Consider the following 20,577-nt stretch of genomic DNA (forward strand, 5'->3'; position numbering starts at 1 on the left):
AAAGGTGTAGCTAAAATCAACAAATATGGATCAGTGTGCTTTTGTGAAGGGGAGGCAAACATCTGACAACATTAACAGAACACTGATGATCCAGGGTGAAGCAGAATGTAAGAAAATACTCCTATTGTTGGTGGGCACTGACGTGGAGAAGCCATTTGACTGAGTAAGCTGGGATTTCATGAGTTTTGTAATGACTGCATTTGCATTCCCTGATGCAATAATAAAAGATTTGTACAGAGAAAAAGCCTGCAACCAAGCCAAGCTAAACATTACAAGAAGTAAAAAGGTGATCCAGGGGATCACTTTTTACTTCTTGCTACATTTAGCTTGGTTGTGGATTTTTCTTAGTTCAGATTGTACCAATATATTCCTCTGGATTGTAGCATGGTATTTGTCAGAGCAAACCCTTCCCTAAGGCTCGTGTCTGGTGTTACATAGTTCCTCTGGCACAATAATAAGGTTAATTAGCAAAATATATGAGGGACTGGAGGTGAAAATTTAAGTGGGGGGTTCTTCTCTGATAAGGTCTGTTTGACCAGAGGAACCAAACAGGGGTGTCCTTTTTCCCCTTTGTTATTTACGTTACATTTAGAACTGTTGACAAAGAAAATAAGGCACTCAGAAATTCAAGGATATAACTGGTATGGTAGTCAAGAAAAGCTGGCTCCATTTGCAGATGATACACACTGTGTACACTGGTGCAGCAGACAGTGTTGTTGCCTCACAGCGATAAGTTCCCTGGTTTAACTCTCAGCTGAGGTGCCTTTTGTGCAGAGTCTGCAAGTACTCCATGCATTTGCTTGGACTTCCTCCGGGTAGTCTGTTTTTTTCACATTCCAAAGGCATGCAGTAGATGGACTGAAACTAAAATGGCCAAAGTGTGTTTGTGCATCTGAGTTTGTAGTGTAGAAGAGGTACTGTGGCATGGCTAGCCACCTGGTGGTGTAAACCTTGGCTCTGGATGATTGTCACTATTGAAGTGACACCCCGACCTCATGTGCAAAAATGGAAAAAAGGAATTGTGGATAGATAGATGGATGGATGGATGGATGGATTATTTTGTGCCTGATAAAACCAGAAAAGGACATTTCAGTGTTTTGGAACATTCTGAGACAGTTTCAAGTCTTTCTGGGATAAAAAATTAATGAAGTTAATACAAAGGCAACAGCTGTAAACTATGCACCCACACACAAATTGGTTCAACATCACCAATATTTATGGGGACATGATAAAATGAAGTACTTAGGAGTATAAATAAAAAAAAAGATTTTGCTATGGCAGCTGAGGATATGAGGTGAAGAGATGAAACAAAGGATAATACAAAAACTGAGAAACTGGAAGCTCTGTTTTATGAATATGGATAGCAAGATACAAGCAGTGAAAATTAGTTTTATACACGTTAGGCATATTTTTATCAACCAGAGGAGTGGCTGTGGGTACCAATTAATAAATAGTTGAATGATTTAATCTGGGAAAGAAACAGGGCACAAGTCAAGTGGGAAAAGCTGATCCTTCCAACAGATCAACATAGCTTGGGATTACCTGAGTTGAAGGGATATTTCAAAGGTATACAATTAGGACTCCTACACATATATCACAAGCAGAAAGCTATAATTCCATGAGTGGAAAAGGATGATGATGAAATGGGGAAAACTCAAGAAATATGGAGAGACTTTCGGATTTTGGATGCAGATCCTTAAGGAGAACAACACTAGCCACACATATTACATTCATAAAGGAGCAGAAAGTATTTTAGTAACTAGGCAAACACAGGAATGGAGAAAGGAGATTCTGTAGATAGGATAACAGCAATTAGGGATACAGATAATAGGCAAGAGGGGGGCTGGAATTTACTGAACAAGACTGGCAAAGGAACCAAGGTATTGGGAGTAAACAATTAGAAAGGGAAAGGTAATAGAATGAGAATACTCCAAGAATACATTTGGACTACAGGCTAGAGACTGCCATCTCTATCAAGGATTGATATTGGAATATAGGTAAAGAGAAAGGAAGAGGTGAGTCCTAAGTGAAAGATCAGCACTGCTAGGGTTTTTTGTTGAATCTAGAATACAAGCTGATGTAAAAGGCATAACTAATAGCGCATATAAAATATCCCATGATAACTAAAGGGATCAATCCGAGTTGATTGGAAAGGATTGGGAAGACAGACTGGATAAGCAATTCACTAAGAAACAATGGGAGGATATATGTGTGGCTCCCAAATATGCAACAAAGTCTAGAAGATTTAGGAATTTTGCTTGAAGTGTTTCATAGATATTTTTTTTATCTCAGGAGGGCTCCAAATACTTTTTCCTCAGGTAGATTGCAAATGGTGGAGGTGTGAAGAGGAGGAAAGAGGTAATTGTGAGCATATTTTTTAGGAGTGTAATGAGGTGGCAAACTTTAAAACTTCCCCGCAGACTACTCTGTCAGAAATACTGGCTGAGCAAGTAGGAGTAACTAAGAAAATTATTATTTTTTTTTTTTTTTAGCTATGACACAGGCTCTGAATTACTTAAACATAGTAAGGCCTTGCTGAGTTTAATTCTGGTGACTGCCAAAAAACAACTACTAGAAAAGTGAAATGAAAACATATACCAACTGTATTAGAAGTAGTGAATATAGTAGGAGAGATAAAAGAACTGGAAATGGGTTCATTTGAAAAGGGTTGGAGCAAATTACATAGGAAAAATGGGAAATGTGGGAGCAATACATGCAGAATAATGTTTTGGGGGAGGAACGAGGTTTAAGGGAAGGCAGGACTTGAATGAGCTATGTAATGTTCGATTGAAAATTACTGTACAGAATATTATATGAAGGTTATATAATGTGTGCAACTGAAAATATGTAAATATGGTTTATTTCCATTTATATAAATGCATGATCACCTATGTCATAAGTGATCATTTAATAAAGATGTTTTTTGTTTAAAAAAAATGATTAAGTAAAAAATTTGAAGTCAAGTCACTGAAAACTCCAGATTTATTTTCTCCATCAGTAACAGCTACAGAGGACAACCTTGTGGAGAATTTATGGATTCATATTCACGTACCAAGGTTTTAAAGATATTTGGGGAGCTCTTTGCTTTACATGGAGTGGTAGCCTATTACCTTGAGTTGGGGGAGCCTTTGGGAGAGATCTGAGTCACACCAACAGTGCTGTTAATCCTACAATTTAGATTTAGGTCCTTTGAAGAAGCATTGGTGTTACTTTTGGTTTTGAAAATGTGTAAGAGGTTGGACAGGATGCAGCACTGAAAACAAACAGTGGTTGTCATGTCAAAGTATGTAATAAACACAAAATAGTGACAGGGTTGCCAGTTGCTCAGGATAACCTATAGAGGGCATCTCTATCACAGTCTCTCAAGTTGGTCTATTTTCCCGGATAATACAGTGTTATTTTCTATTGTTCATCTCATCAGGGAGGAAGATGCAGGCCTAAAGTTTAGAAATCTTTTACGGTGAACTTTTTATCAACAGAAAACGTATTTGTCAAATAAATAAATATGTATCACATGTGGTAGGAGATTTTAATTCAATTAGACATGGTAAATACACTCCAGAGTCGACTGTCTATTAGTCAAGAATGAGAAAGTGAAACATTACAAGCTTAAGAAACAGTAAAAAGGAACACTTAAAATATGTGATATCATCTTATTCAGGAATGTCTGTTTTATTAAAGAAAGTATACAGTTTAAGTAGGATCTCTGAAATTTATTCCCCAGCTAATTTTAGGCACCCAGACTGTATATTCACTTCCTGTTAAATGACCCACTAAAAATAATATGATACAGAACACTGAGTTTTAAATCGATATTTCTTCTTAGTTGTACATATAACTCATTCTATATATGAAGCCATGCATGCACTAAGTACAAAATGAGTCTTTTTATACCGTCACATATAGAAAATGTCTAGTATCTTATAGCCTTGTAGTACATGGTGTTTGGTAACAAAACAGCTTAAATTACTAAAGAAAGGATGCAGATGTATGCACACCCAATATGGTACAAGATGTTACTTAGCTAAATATGCACTTTCTAAGAAATTACACTGTTGATTATGTTTTTTTATTTTTGGGGGGAGGAATTCTACCTACCGCATACCTTCCAATGTAGACATTTTGCCCTACATCCACGGTGATACATGTACTAACTCTGAGGTTGTACTACCAAAGAGTAAGGGAAATGCATGTTTTACTTTTTAACAAACCCAATACTCTCTGAGGTAGTACAACCTCAGAGCTGCATTTTTAACGGTAGTGTGGAAACACAGGTATCACATTTAGGAGGGTTGCAAAGACATAACAAAATCTCAAAACCAAGTATTGCATTTACAGCTGTGCAGTATCACCTTAGAGCTACTATATTTAGTTAAGGAAAGAAAGGTCTATAACATCTCAGCAGGTGGTAGGTGGGAGTGCAGGCTCTCTGTAAAATCTATTTCCTACTATTTTATTTAGAAAACATAAGTAACTTTGTCATCTAATGCAGATATTAACATATTGCACTTTCTGTTTTTACATTTAAAACTTCCTTTCAAATGTATGCACTTTTAGTACAGCAAAAAAGTTCTGAATGTAAGTAAAGTAGTTCTGCAGGCAAGACTGCTGTGCATGCCTTTCAACCTTCAAAACAACAGCCATTTGAGAAGAATCCAACAAATCTATTAAATGGCATTTGATACGTACTAGATTATTGTGTTATTGCAGACAAATTCCATGCTGCTTCTTTGTAACAAAAGAAAACTGTCAAAATCTAAAGCAAGCTAATCCTTACCTACAGGGGCAGCTATATCTGCTAAGCTTTGCTTATATACCACATTGCAAAAAAAGATGTACTACTGCTTTCTGTCCATTTTAAATCTGTACTTAATCAGGAAGCCGCGGTGGTGCAACGGTAGCATTGTTGCCACAAAGCAAGAGGTTCTGCCATTCGATTCTTGGCTGGAGCGCCATCTGTGTGGAGTCTGCATGTCCTCCCCACGGTCGAGTGGCATTCAAAAGACATGCATAGAATGGGCGTGCCTTCGCTGAAGGTTGGGCATCGAGCTGGCACCTCGGCACCCGTAAAAAATCTACTGCCAAATATTAGCGGACAAGAGTTCCGCTGTGGCGACCCCTAACTGGGAAAAGCCGAAAGAAGAAGAACAACTTAATCAGTTATTAATACATTTATTTGATTTTAATATTTATATTTTGGTTTCTTTAAGTCATACTTCATTAGGTATTACTTTATGTTTCAAATTAAATAACCTGACATCTGCACTTTTACAGTAAAGATCAGGTCTGCATATTACAGGACAGCACTACTGGGATTTGAAAACCTGTCCACATTAAAACAGTATCACACCTTGCAAACTACAGTGACTTTAGTTAAAACTATTTTAATGGAAAAATATACATGCTATGAGTGAGCTAACAACACAACTGAAAGTACACAGTGTGAGAAATGAAAAGGGCTTTTCTTTTACTTTTTGTCTAATATATAAAGTCAGTTCATGCTTTAATTCCTTAACTAATAAATAAATAAAAAATCAATAACAATTCAGCGTTTTAGGCTCGCATATGTTATACTATGTTCAGTAAAAGGTGAGCATTCATATGAGGGGTTCCCTTTTTACTGCTAGTTCAGGACCATCAATAAATGCACCACCTGGGAGTAGCCCTGAGTAGCTCACTCTGTTTGTACAGTGTCACTGGCACAACAGGTAGCACCTTTGGTGCAGAAGGCTGTAGATTCTGTTTCTACACTAGGTAGATCAATTACTGACACTGGAGTGCAGCATAACAAGGGTGCTGTACTCCTGAGTGCATCATCCTTAGGATGAGATGATAAAACAAGGCCCCATCTGCTTGAGTTGGTGGCAATTCAGGTGCATGTAAAAGATAACATGGGCATGGCACCTGTCAAAAAGTGTAGGGGAAGTTCTAAAACATCCTGACCAAATTTCCTCTAGTAACATAAAAATCACCTTGGGTCTCCCCTGAAAAGAGGAAATCTTTCATGGTGAACTTCTTATCAACAGAAAAATTATTTATCAGGTAGCCTAGTGGGACTAACCAGGTTAACAAAGGATAAATAACATATATAAGTAAGTAAATATATAAGTGCATGCAATTTCATTATATTTACACAGCCTACTGGCAGGACTGTAGACAAAATGGAGTCTCTCTCAAAAGTTTTCTAAGAAAGATGTGATTGCCCTTGCCAATGAAGATGAATATTGCACCGGTGAACTTTTTTATTCACACCCTGTAGTCTGAACTTCCTCTTGAAGATGGGACATATGAGTCTAATTTATACTTCAGACTGCACTAGATGAAATATGCAGATTTATAGGCAACTCAGCCTGCAAGCTGCACTTTTGCCTTACCTAAGAAAGGTTGCATTGCTCATCTATCTTTGTACAAGTCAAACTCTTATCCACCAGCCTTAACTAACACTCCTCCTCCTACACCACTACCGTTTCCCTCTTTAACGTGCTTCACTTTAAAATCAGGGTGCTGTGCTTCCCCCCTGCACACCTTCACTCCACAGTCAACCCACCCTAGATATCACTTCTACTGGCCATATATTTTCCACCTTTGAATTCAAAATCTAGAAGTTATTCCCAGTCTCTGTACAGGAAGTACATTTCCTAAAATATTTTCCTCACATCTAAGATCCAATTTTTTCTTAGAGAGTAAACATGTTTTTTCTGGTGTGATATAATCAAACTTTAAGACAGCTGTGGTGACTACTTCTGGACCTGTCCAGACAGTATAAGGTATTGTGTTTATTATGGTTTATACTGTGGCTGGTTCTTCATACTGAGCTAGGTTACTTGGTATTGACAATCTATACCTGGTCATAACAGAAAGACGGACTTGCATTCTAAGACCTTGCCTATCTGAAAAATGAAATGGATGAATGAATGAGTAATAAATATTGATGGGCTTTCCCATGAAAAAGAGTCATGACACATTACTGATTTAAAAAAAGGGGCAAGGATTCAAAGCAGAGAAAAATGAAAATATAGAAAAAATATATAAACTGTAACATGATGCAATTGTCTATGGTCAGAGTTCAAGTCACTGGTCCAGACATCAAGAAATCACAGAAATCATATCTGTATGAGGAATGCAGGATATGTCTACTAATTACAGGTTCATATGTAAATAATAGGCAATCGGTCTGCAGGCCGTTTCAAGCCTAGTCAAAAAACCCTATTCAAAATGTCCCTAAAGCCTCAAAAGGAAGGCAAAACAGGATAGACAAGGACAGAATTTGAGGCTATTTATCCAATTTTCTAGCTTTACCTTGAAGGTATGGCAAGGGTGCTACTCTGCTAGACATACAGTGGAAGTTTGTTCCAAAGGTGAGGGGTATGCTGGGATAATGAGTCTATCACACCAGCATGTGCTATTTATTTGTTGATAAAGGTTTAGTTCCTTTAATGAAGTATTTGATGTGAAATTAGTTCTGAGAAAAACAGAATATCAAACAGGGCTGGATCTTTCATGGCATAAAAGGCTAATCATAGATCTCTATGGTTGTGTCTGTAAGAGACTAAATACAGAAGAAGGGCTGCCAGTCTTTCCTGATAACTAAGTTTTTTGAGGCCGCTGATCTCTTTAGTTATGAATCTCTGAGTCCTGTCAAGTTGTTTGACATGTTTAGGCAAATACCTGCCTAAAGGTGTATTATATTCAGTAATGAGTATGTTAACATATGAGTAAAGAAGAATCCAAGAAACTACGAAGGTTTCTTTCAGTGAGTGGCAAATAGTTTGAAGACAGTTTAGTTATTAAATACGAAATGGTGTTGCGTCTGGTGGGGAGGGGGTGGCTGAAATGGTGCACTGAGTGATCCAACATTATAAGGTAAAGACCCTCCATTATGGTTTGTAGAATCCACTTGCCTGGTATGACAGTTGAGTAGTAGGTTATGTAAAGTCTCCCTTTAAATATGAGAAAGGAGAAAGATACCTATCACAAAGTAACAACATAAACTCTGCTAAGGTAGATGCTGAATTGGGAAACAAAGCATCCTCAAATAAAGTCTTGGATTAAACAGAAAAATTAGGAGGTAGGGAAATAAAGCCAGGTTAGTGACCAAGTAGCTTTGCTGTCTCAGATTTGTTTTTTTTTTTTACACAGGCTTAGATTAAAAATTGTTCTACCATTCGCAGGCCCATCATAATGATACCATGGCAGGAAGGGAGACACAGCTACACATATTTAAGTCCCAGTAGTGTTTGCATGAAGGGCAACAAAGTCCCAGATGTTAGAAGGGTAGCACAAAAACAGCAATAAAAGCAATATCTGTAATACAGAATGCCTATAACCAACAAACTGAAATGAGAGATGTAGAGGTGGCATGTTAAACTAATCAGAAATTGGTTTCTTCAGTGACTGGCATATTCCTTCTGAAAACACATCTGTCATCCTAAGGTTCAGACTGTCAAGTGTGTCTTAGATAATCCGTTGTCAAGAGTCAAGGATTGCAATAAAACATCACTTTTTGCATTCAGTTTTCTTTAAAAATTTCAGTCCCTTCTGATGTTGCTATTTATGGCCAGAATGAAGACTGGCTAAACAGTACAGAATATCATCATACAAAAGTTACCAGGTTACATATGAACAAGTTGTATATAGCTAAACACATGCATGCAACAGCAGTAAATGAGAAATACTGAAGATTTTTCCAAGAAGCAAAAGCTATGCCAGAAATATACATTACAAAAACATTAGTATATGAAAAACTGATATAAGATGAATTTCCCACAGAGCAACAAATATCTGAAAACATGAAAAAGAATGAAAGGTTTAAAATGTCAGCAATACACAAATAGCACCCCATGCACACAAATGTAAATGGATTGTGTTAGGCAAATGGTTATCAGGCATAGCAATGAAAGTGACTTGATTGTACGCATTTCTTTAGTCAGTTAAATTTCTTTAAAAATGAACAAACTATAAACTTTGTTTTTGCACTTCGAGTGAAAAGCAGTGTGATGTTGCAACTCTTTTACAATGATTGTGTGACAAAGTGATTTTACTGATAAGTGAACTTGAAAAATATGAGCAATTCTGATGCAGAACTTCATAAGCTAGTGGTGTTGATTATGTCCTTTTCAAATGATTGGACACCTGTAAGCAAAGGAGACACAGCTATCTGTGAAATAAGACTGCATACAAAAATGGCAATAAACCAGGAGTTCAAAAGGCACCTGAACTATCTTCATTAGGTGCATGGGAAACTAGACTAGTACAAGAAAATGCAGAAGTAGCCTTCAGAACACATCATCATTTACTTAACAGAAAGAAAGTGGAACAAAAACTGAGAAAAAAAGCATCTGCACTTAATGTCATCATTAATATTATCCCTTGAAACATGACACAGTAAATAAGCAAACTGTTTCTACAAGTTCTAACAAAAGGGAAACATAGATGTGAATAATCTGTTATTATAGTCTGAATTGTAACAATAATGGTAATTTCTTGCCTGGTTACTCCTTGCATGTCCTCAGAGTGCACCTCTGTTGGAAATGACACAACATCTGATTAACAGTGATTTCTCGCTCTCTTTTTATTTTTGTAAAATGAATTTAAATAAAATGCATAAGGAGAGGCAGTTGTTCTCTTCTGAGCTATATTTCAGTGGTTTGAGGGAATAAAAGGGGCAAGGTGTCCATTTGTGAAACTGGAGATCTGTGTTTGAGAAATTACCTAAGTGCTACAAGGCTAGCTGACATAAATTTGAAAGCCAAGTATAGACTGATTTAGCTTTTCAGTGGTATATATGAAGAGGTTCCTTACTCCTGTAACAGAAGCATCACTCACTGAAGAGTAAGGAAAGTTCAACTGATGGTGTACAGACATGGGGACAGTAAAAAGTATCCATGGGTTCAAACCAGCTTATCTGCCAACAGGACACTGCACATCCATCCGTGGTGAGAAAACAGCTGTTGGCTCCAAAGATATCCTATGACAACATCATCACTCCTGGTTACTTTGACTTTCAACCTAATAATGCCTCAAAAGTAAGGGGACTTTTACAAAATAAAATGGTTGCATTCTGTATAATTGGGACCGTAAAATCAGTTTCCACTATAATATTGTAATAGGACAGAAAGATTTTCCCAACACATCTTCCAATATATGCAATACTGTAAACATGGTTCTTTGCAGAGCCCACATTTGACATGATTTAAGATTGTTAGACAAACAGTATCTTAAAGATCCCCCCAAAACAATAACAGTGGGAATATTGTTAAATTATTGCTACCATGTCTGTCAGTGGAAAACCTATATGCATTAATGCATTTTTCTTCTGTTGAGCCATTATTAAAATGTATGCCAGATATTTCAGAGATGTCATCCCAAATTAACAGATAGTTTGCTTAACTGCTCAATTTGAATAGAACCTAACAGAATTACGTCAAACTACATTTTATTTCCAGGTTTTCCAGCTGATTACATAATTGTCAGCTTTATATGAAATACTACAATGATAGTTTTCATACAGATGACATCAAAATGTTTATATGGGGGAAGGGTTGACAGAGTCTATACAACAAAACTGCCATATTCTTTATAAGACAGTGGAAGAAAGCATATAGGGAAATGACTTCTGTAAATTCATTGAGGGTGGCAACCTAAGATGAGGATTTAGTGATGTCTATCACTACGAATGATGCTAAGACATTTAGAAACAATTAATGAGACAGAGATAATATTATAATTAAAAACACTGTTCACAAGTTTAATACTGAACATAGAAGCATAACAATAATCTTTGGTAATCCTGGATCCATAGTAAAGATAAATGGAGCTCTGAATTTGAGAAATGCGACTAGGATTCAGTTAGCAAATCTGATCCCTAAACAGTTAGTTGGAAGGGATAGGGTGAAGCTGCATTTCTGGTACCTCTCCTGTTCCAGTGAAGGCATGGGTTGGCAGCCAAGGACTACTATTTCTTGGTCAACACTAAGCACAGTAATTCAGTGGAGTGTGCATGCATATCAAACACTGGGCTAGGGGTGGAGGTGTTCAGTGTATAGGACAAATCGACAAAGCTTTCCTCAGCAGTCAGAATGGAGCTGTACTGCTGGGATGCCCTGATCTCCTCTACACCTACATTCCTGGCCAGTTAAATAAGGTTAGCCTGCTTGTGGTGTCCTAGTCCCAGAAGGCAAGTCAGACAGGTGCCAGGGAAGGCTGCCCAAAGAGGGACCGTGAGGAAGGGCTCCAGGTTTTGGCTGACATTAGAGAGCTGAGGTAGGGTGGAAAAATTGAGATTCTTTACTAAGAAAAGTAAATATTCACTCATGTAAGTGCAGAATTACAGTCATGCATCCATGCTTTTAATTATTTTAAACTGCACATCATTCTGAATTTCATTTCCAACAAAATGCAGACAACACACACACACACACACACACACACACACACACACACACACACACACACACACACACACACACACACACAATCAGGATTTCACATTATCACTGGGTCAGAAAGGAAAGCACCCAACAAGCATGATAGATGTTTCAACTGAAAAATAAGCTTGAAATAAATTTCAATATGATCAAAATAAAAAAGGCAAAGTGTGTATAATTTTAGTAAAAAAATTCCAGACAGCTTCGCTTTTAAAACATCTCAGGACAGACAGTGTTACAATAAAACAAAACATTTTCACAAATTAGCTAATGAAAAAAAAGTGGTATAAAAAAGAGATTAAATGTGAAAGGAAGATTCACTGTTGAGAAACTACAGTCACTACTTAGTGGCTAACAGAAGTAATAATGCAACAACTGGTCTTTATCTAACAATGAACTCTCTGGTGTGTTTGAGTTGTTCTTGAGTTTATATGTCATAAATACATTCGCTGGATTCTTTACAATGATCTCATCCCACTGTACGTAGTGGCAGGCAGATGTCATATACAACTTACAGCTTCTATACAAAGCATTATCTTTGACTTATTCTTCTTGCTTACATTTGCAAATGTTAACCAATAACTAACATCAGCTAGGAGTGCCAATGAGCTTCTACAATCTACGCTGTCATGCTGCAGGGCTTTGCTTAGCTAGACATTTAATGAATGCACATCATTAAACACACACACAACAAAGGCTTGGCTTCATATACCTTTACAGCAGCATCCGGAGATGCTTGCTTTTGAAGCAGGAGGTTAGCCACTTCAATCTTTCCATATTTTGCAGCAACATGCAGAGGAGTAAAACCTTTCTGTAAAACAAAAGTTAGGACTATTAATTGCCAATCTTTAATTAAAAATAAAAGTTCACACATGTTGCAATTGCTTAAAAAAAAGGAGAGCCTTTACAATCCCAGCATTACTGAGAAGGGTGGCATCTGCCTTACCTTGTGCCACTGTGGTGAACCAGGCTCAGGAAGAAATTTGTAACTCCAAAATGGAGGAAAAGACTGCCCATATGAAATATCCCATGCCCTCTGTCCCCTACTAATGACTTCAAAGGAAGGTAGGGGCTGTGTAGAACTGGAACCCACAGAAGGAAGTTGTGTATGAATGGCAATACTAGAACCTGCTAAAGATACATTGCTATATTTTCACTCACCTGGCATTGAAACAGCAGAAAATCTCCACTGGCAAGCAGTATGACACTTATCTATCATAGGTTTTGAGTACAATAATATAACTTATGAATGTGACCCTGGGATGAACATTAAAAGACTGGTGGGAGATGGGGTATTGAACACAGGTGTGGCGAGGTCAGTTATTTTAAGTTGGAAACAAAAAAATATATAAGAGAATCTCTGAAATAAGAGATTCAGCATTACCTATATGAAATGCTCTTATCCTTTCCTCTGTGATCCCCTTTTAAAGTGTAAAATGATTATCGCATACAATAAACCACACTGGGTGCTTTGTTTTCTTTAAAAAATAGTAGCTTAGGAAAACTGCATCATGGGTACTCACAAAATCTGGGTTAAACAAACTGCAGGACTAAGATTCAACTCATTGCTCACAGCTGTTATTTTCCTAAACTGGTAAATAATTCAGTACTTTGCAGCAGATGCAGTCACAGATTATAAGTGCCATATTCTAACATTAGTATTCTTAAGTAATGTGTTAATGATAATCAACTTTTAAAATGGTTTTGCTTTCCTAGTGATGCACCCATGTCCTGCAGTATGGACCATAGCTCCTACAGCATCCTCCCCTTTTTGCCAGGCCACTTAAGGCATATGTGGGAAATCTTTCAGATACTTTTTACCTGGTGGTGTAGCATGAGGGTGAGTGCTGGAAAAGAATGCAGAGCCTCTGGTCAGACTTATTTTGTATATCCTATGAAATCCATGGCATAGTATGGTAAAATGTCAGGACCCCTGGAGAGCACAGAAGCCCATTGTGATGTGCAGGCCATATTTAGTCATCTACCAACCTCATATGCATATCCCCTCAACAAGTAAGGGTGATTATGTTCTCCTGCCATCATCTATCTACCTCTCTGCATGTTACACTGGTATATGCTGCCTGCTTCCATCAGTGCACATCTTAACTCATCCCCCCCTTCCCCATCCCAAAAAACTGGGACTGAATTACTGGCCTTCTGACAGAAGTGAAAGAACTGAATGAAAAACTCTTGGCACCTCAAAAAAGAAAACAAAAAAAAAATTTGGTTCAAACAAATACAGCAAATTCTTAAAATCACAATTATACCTTTATGTGTTTGTGCAGTGGGCACCTCTTATTTAAGGATACTAACTCTTTTTGTACCACACAGTAGGAGGAATACTATGCGACAGAACAACCCAGGACTTTGTATATATTCCTACATATTCACACTAGCAGTTCTGCTAATAGCTGGAGCACAGTTGTGATCTTCAACATGCACCCTTCAGTCACTACTTGTCCCCCCCACACACACACACACACACTCATACTCTCACTCTCTCCATTGATAGAAAATAGTTTTGTTAACAAATACCCTATCCCAGTCAAAGATGATTTTTGAATGTTTTTTATTTTTTTGTTTTTAAGGCAAATTCAGATATACTACAGAAATGAAGCTTACAAATGTGAAACCAAGAATGATACAATGCCAAGAACCACTGGAAAAAATGTACAAAATTTCTGTAGTATTTAATTACAATGGATGCATACCCCTCCAAAGTGTAGATATTGTAGCCTTATTTCACCACTACTTCTATAAAACAGCACACATTTTATTTTAATTTTTTAAAGAAAATTGATGAATCCCAATCCCCAAGTCTCATTTATGCACAAACTTTACTTCAATGACCAATAATAAAGAGAAAATTAAACAGCAGATATTTATTATCTAAGATAACTGGGCTAAACATTTTTATATTCACCCTGACAAACATCTATTTTTCAACAACATATACCACATTATTAATGCTATCACAGGTCTTCATTTGTTTGAATATAAAAAGAATCTAAAGCTTGGTAAAGTAGTGCTCAAAGGATAAAAAAAATAACTTACTTATGTTACCCATGTGACTGAATCACAGTTTTAAAGTAGGCTTTAAAAGTTATCATCAAAAGGAATTAGTGTATGATGAAATGATACATGGTGTGGCAAACAGTTACATGATAAAACATTGAGGAGGACATGGTGAACTTCTTTGTTCATATTCATAATGAAAACAAGCCAAATATTCCCTTCCATGCAATTTGCTCAATTGTTTTCAGTGGCACAGTAATAGAAAGTATTATATAAAGAACAACTGAACTCCTAAACCAAAAAATAATGAGAAACATACATATTTTGACCATACCTCTATGTTTTCTGCAGGTGTAATGTCCCTACATAATTAGAATAGTTTGTACTTTTTCTGATTTGTTGTAGTCCAAAATGTTGATGTAATTTAATTTTCTAGTCGATGTTTTTTTTAACATCACACAATACATTCTGTATGTTACAAAGATTACATGAATGACATTTCTCCATTCACCAACAGTGGGATTACTGTGACCTCCTGCTTTCTTTAAGTCTTGCGAGTGTCACTTGCTCTGTATCACTGACTGAGTCTGTGTGGGGCCATCTACTTAAAAGACTTTTCAAGTATATTTGAGTACTGAGCTTGAAACAATGCAATTTTTTTTTTTGCTTTTATTCACAGAATTGTAGTTCCAAATCACTTTTCTAACAGAGGTGTCAACCAATCATTCTGTGAATACTAGCTCATATTTAAAAAGACTGGTAACGTAGTATCTGCCTACATTTATGTCTTAAGTTTTAATGGGTCTTACAGCTACAATGAGGGACCTAACAGCTTTTTTTTTTTTTTTTTGTAATTAGGCTGTAGATATCTTAGATATAAGCTATTTCTTGTCTCATCAGTGTCCAGTCTCAGTCTAAAGCTGTCTATATAAAGTACCAGATGGGTGAAACAAAAGAACAGATTTTACAAAAAGGACATCAGAGAAATTTCAGGAAAAGACACAGATAAGGAAACCAGAAATTAAAACTTAAATGATATTTATATATAGGTGGCTGCCTTGGAGTTAGAGTTAAGTGAAGGAAAATTAGTTTAGTTACGTATAAACTTGCTCTAACTTCAGGTGTTCATGGATTGCAGTCAGAAGAATTTTTACTATTTGTTTCATATCATAAGAGGATGTTCTCAATTACCAAAGCTCTAAAGCTTTTACTTAGTGAATCTACTTCTATCAATTGTCAGTCTTTCATAAAGTCAACATTAATTAAAGGAGGTGGACAACCTACTCAGTCCATAAAGAGAAAGAGCAAAGCCAGAAGAGGTCATGGCTAAACCCATCACTGATGTGAGTGGAGGGTGGTGGGTTCATAACCCTTTAAATTTAGTTCATGTAAATAGTGGGACTACTGCAAGCCTTTGCATAAATTAACTATATTACATGGACTGGAATAAAAAGAGCCTTCACCTATGTATGAGTCCTGAAAAACAAAAATGTGGGTAGGGGATGGTAGGAAAGAAGGGCAAAAAAGGCAGGCTTAATGAAGCCTGGTCTACATGTCGAATATAAGGCTAGCTAATAGTGTTTTGGCAATGGTATGGTTATTAGTTGAGGCTGCATTATCACAGGTCACCTGGACAGGGAACCCACAACATTAGGCAGTGGATATAGCTGGTACTCTGCAAAAGGGGCTTCAACATTGGTCAGAAGAAATCTGCCTACCTGGATGCTCACACAGAAAAGTGGTTGTACTTGTGTACACACACACACACACACACACACACACACACACACACACACACACACACACACACACACACACACACACACACACACACAATCAGGATACTACAGATTGCTTAGTGAGATATTTCCTTTCTCTCTCTTTCTCCCCAAGTAGAAAAGAAAATATAAACTTATTCACCAGCTTGATAAGGCAGTGTTCCATTGACAAAATAGGTCAATGTGCAATTAAGAGGCAGTTTATTAAAAAGAAAATTATATGGTTCGACAGTCCTGGGAAGCAACATGCATATAAGATGGTTTGATAAAGGTTTACAACCACAGAGAAGTAGACACTAGATTAAAAGAAACTTGATAGTTCTGAAACATAACTATATGGCCTGGCATTCCAAAATTCAAATGACCAAGGTAAAGGTTAAAAGGAATAATGTTTTCCAGGACTTTCTTTTTGATGAGGTGGCAGATAAAGGTTAAGACAGTAGAGGCACCTGAATTTTTTTATGACACTTTCATGAAGATGACCAGCTAAATTAATTTCAAAACATATAAAAGAAAGCCTTCTGCCCCTCCTCTAACTAAATCAAACAATTAGATTGCATGGACAAAAGGCTTGGTTTTGTAAAAGTGGTGAAGAGAAGCAACCCCACTCTCTGCCAGGTGACATATGACCTCCCAGACCTACATGTAACAGGACTGAGCCAGCATAGGAGGAATTAAGATATATTTGCTAAACTTCAGGAGGAGTCCCAAGAGATGCAGCAAAGCTACATCACTGTGTCATCACCTGAAAAGAGCACTACTGACCAGTGTGTGTCCTCTATATCAAAGACACTTATGAGAAACACCAAGTATGTGCTTTCCATATACTTGTCCAGACTACTGTAAAGCTAAGTCTTCATCTCAGAGTTTGGTTTACCGGAAAATGGATATCAATGCTCATTCTGAAGTTGTGTCAAGTGTTAATTATAACTGCCAAAGTAGAAACCAAGACTGGATAGCGTGTAACATTTCTTTCTACACAAAACAAGCCTCTGGAATCATTTACCTTAGATGATCACTAAAGTATTGGTGGGGGGTCTTCTGATTCTGATGTACAACCAAGGTCACAACAGAGGTGGCCAAAACCTGCTGGTCAAAAAAAGAAGTGTTCCAAAGCAGGAAGGTACGTAACATATATATGGTGTAGCTTTGCATGCATGTGGTCAGGGTGTTTCCAGGTGGACACAATGGTAGAAGGAATAGCTAGTAATAACTTGTAAAAGTGGCAGTGAAAAATTCAGTGGAGGTTCTGGCCAGCCTAAATATTCTACCATCACATTATTATATTTTGTAATCACTTACTCTTGAAAAACTACAAAGGTATCAACCTTTTAGAATGGGTTCTCAAATGAAGGATTATTTGGAGCAGTGGCAGGTATACTTATGCCAAAGGGCAAATGAACAATAGAAGGTGTGACCTAATTTGTTATCCTTAAGAAATTATTTCATTTTAAGGTATGGTAAATATTCACCATGTTCTTCTAAGACTCATATTCCTCCACCCTCCAACAGCACAGTGATCGACAACTCAGGAGAGTGAACCAGAAACATCCTTCCAAACCAAAAGTTGCAGTACATCCTGTGTGACAGCTTAACTGCTAAGGTAATCAGGGTAACTGTGAGCTGATAAAACTCTGTTGGAATAGAAACTGAATCTATAAAGCAATGTAGGCAGACAAACCTGCTATTCCTCCTGAGAAAAAGCAAGACTGCAGTACCACTGCTTTTGATGTCATCACCAGTATCACTACTGCTGACACTGACAACAGTATCCTTGATAGCAGCAACAATCCCACTGCCAATGACACAGCACTTGACAATATTATCATTGACAACAGAGACAACAACCAACCCCTCTTATCTGGAGATAAAGCCCCAGTAGAAGACTGTGTCAGCACAGTAGTGTTTGACCAGGTGGATGACCTCAACTACCCCCAACAGCGGCAAATATGGCTCTTACAGCCAATGGAAAGCATGCAGTCTCAGTGGCAAAGTTAAGGGCAGCTCCCTAGATGCCTTTGTTAGCAAATCAATTAAAGGTGACTATTCCAGTGACGCATTTGGTGAGTTTTTACTGGTATGATGTCAAACACACAGGACACTTGCATTATTCTGCAGAAGCATTTCAGTCCTTCTCATTAGGAACCTCCAAGAACTTCAAATGAGAATGTGATTGTCTTCATCTGAAAGGATGCAGAACTTTTCTTCTTCTTCAGCTGCAAGTTTCTGTAAATGTTCCCTCTGTATCTTATGAAGCCAATGAAGGAATATATAACTTGCACTTTCAGACAGTCCTCAGAATAATGTGCAGACACCAAACAATATATTTAGACAGGCATGTTTATTCTGCTCATCCTGTGTGGCAATTTTATGCCTGCGAGCACATTTATGAAATATTCAGTAAATCTAAAAAATCAACTTTTACTAAAGTAAACTAATCCGTAATACTGCAAAATCAAGGAAAGAAAACTGCATGACAGTAAGCAACTATAGGGAAAAGCAATCCCTTCAGGAAATGGGAGAATAACTGATTTTGATGCCAGTGAGAAAGACAACAGACTGAAATGGGCTCAATAAGGAAAGACCTTAAGATCTTGATATTTGGGAAAACCAGAGATGATGTCCTTGAATTGGCCCTTGTCAGACAGCAATAAAGTCAAGCCAAACTACAGACAATCTATGACAAAAGTACATTTGAATGACTACTTGGAAAGGCAAAATTAACAATGTATTCAAGCAGGTGATATACAGGCATGTGTGTGTGTGAGGGCAAATATACATACAGACAGATAGATAAACAGTGACCATTGAGTGTGACATGGGTGGTCAGCCTCCCTATGAAAAAAAATGCATTTATGAAAGTTTAATGTGTGTTGTATTTGTTCATAAACTGACAAGCTAGGGTACAAGTATTTTCACTATAATTGTACTCAAGCTGTCATCTACAAGCACTTTTTGCTGGGGTACTGTTATACAAGCTGTCAGCTACAATGATTTTGTACTGGGATACTGTTGTTATACAAGCTGTCAGCTATAAGGACTTTGTGATGAGATACTGTTATACAAGCTGTCAGCTACAAGGACTTTGTGCTGGGGTACTGTTATACAAAAACTGTCATCTACAAGGACTTTGTACTGGGTTACAGTTATACAAGCTGTCAGCTATAAGGATTTTGTGCTGGGGGTACTCTTAGCAAGCAATTAGTATTCAGCATGGTTAATTTTCCTTTATAAAAACAAGTTTATATTTCAAAATTAATTATGTTATATAAATATTTTATTTCCAAATACACATAACCTGTCATTACATTTAAGATGATACATTTTAATAAATTTAAAGAAATACATTTTGTAGACAGATTTTCTTTTAAGTTCACTGTATGTATGTTTAATTATGTGATATTTGGGACACAAGAATTCAAATATTTAAAGGTTTAAATAAAAATAACATGAAAATGAGATTTTAATTTTATGCATTGTTTCCAGAGACTAATTTTTAAAGAGTGAATAAGCTATGGAGGAGCAATACTAAGACTAGTAACTATCTCACTTTTAGACCATTATTGTATGCTCAATATAACATCTGGATGATATATCCATTATTATATACTGGATATAACATCTGGATGATATATCCATTATTGTATGCTGGATATAACATCTGGATGATAAATCCATTATTGTATACTGGATATAACATCTGGATGATATATCCATTATTGTATGCTGGATATAACATCTGGATGATATATCCATTATTGTATACTGGATATCACATCTGGATGATATTCATAAAATTTAATGTTGCATATAAAACTCTGATAATGGGGCTTTATCTGCACAGCATTAAATGGCAACCTAAATCTAATGAACAGTTTCCAGCAGATAAGGAATAGCACTAAATGTTAGATGATCATATAGATTTAAGTACAGAATTTCATCTGACAGGTTCTCTGTACTTGAAATATAAAATTTAATTAATTGATTAAAATAATGTCTGTAATTGTTAGATTATAATAACTGCTAGACCTACAGAATAAAAAGTGTTTACAACAGAATTTCAATATGGTCTTAGGTGATGAGCAGTGTTCATATATGTAGTACAAAACTGTGTAGGGTTGGGTATAAGGACAAACCCATATACCACAGCCCTGCACGCTATATATAGTATTAATGCGCAATTCATTGACTGTAACCAGCATACTATAAGTTTGAGTCATAGCTGGCAAGAAGTTCACCTTGAGAGTAAAACTCAAAAGGTGATTGTTGGCATTCATGTTGAAAACACATAATAAATGGTTATAAACGGAGGCCCAGCCATAATTCTTTGTAGTGGATGGAGCTACTAGTTACAAATA

The 20,577-nt window shown here is 36.8% G+C and overlaps 1 protein-coding gene across 7 annotated transcripts in view; it reads right to left on the reverse strand.

Moving 5' to 3' along the window:
- Positions 1-20,577, reverse strand: part of ANK3 (ankyrin 3) — a 2,432,060-nt gene that overhangs the window by 973,320 nt on the left and 1,438,163 nt on the right. For all 7 annotated transcript variants that reach the window (XM_044056400.1, XM_044056402.1, XM_044056401.1 and 4 more), the window contains one exon: positions 12,139-12,237. In XM_044056400.1, the coding sequence (XP_043912335.1) occupies positions 12,139-12,237 (99 nt within the window). The remainder of the gene's footprint in view (positions 1-12,138; positions 12,238-20,577) is intronic.

Source organism: Protopterus annectens, chromosome 14.part0, assembly GCF_019279795.1.
Source record: "Protopterus annectens isolate FY-2018-M chromosome 14.part0, PAN1.0, whole genome shotgun sequence".
Lineage (NCBI taxonomy): Eukaryota > Metazoa > Chordata > Ceratodontiformes > Protopteridae > Protopterus > Protopterus annectens.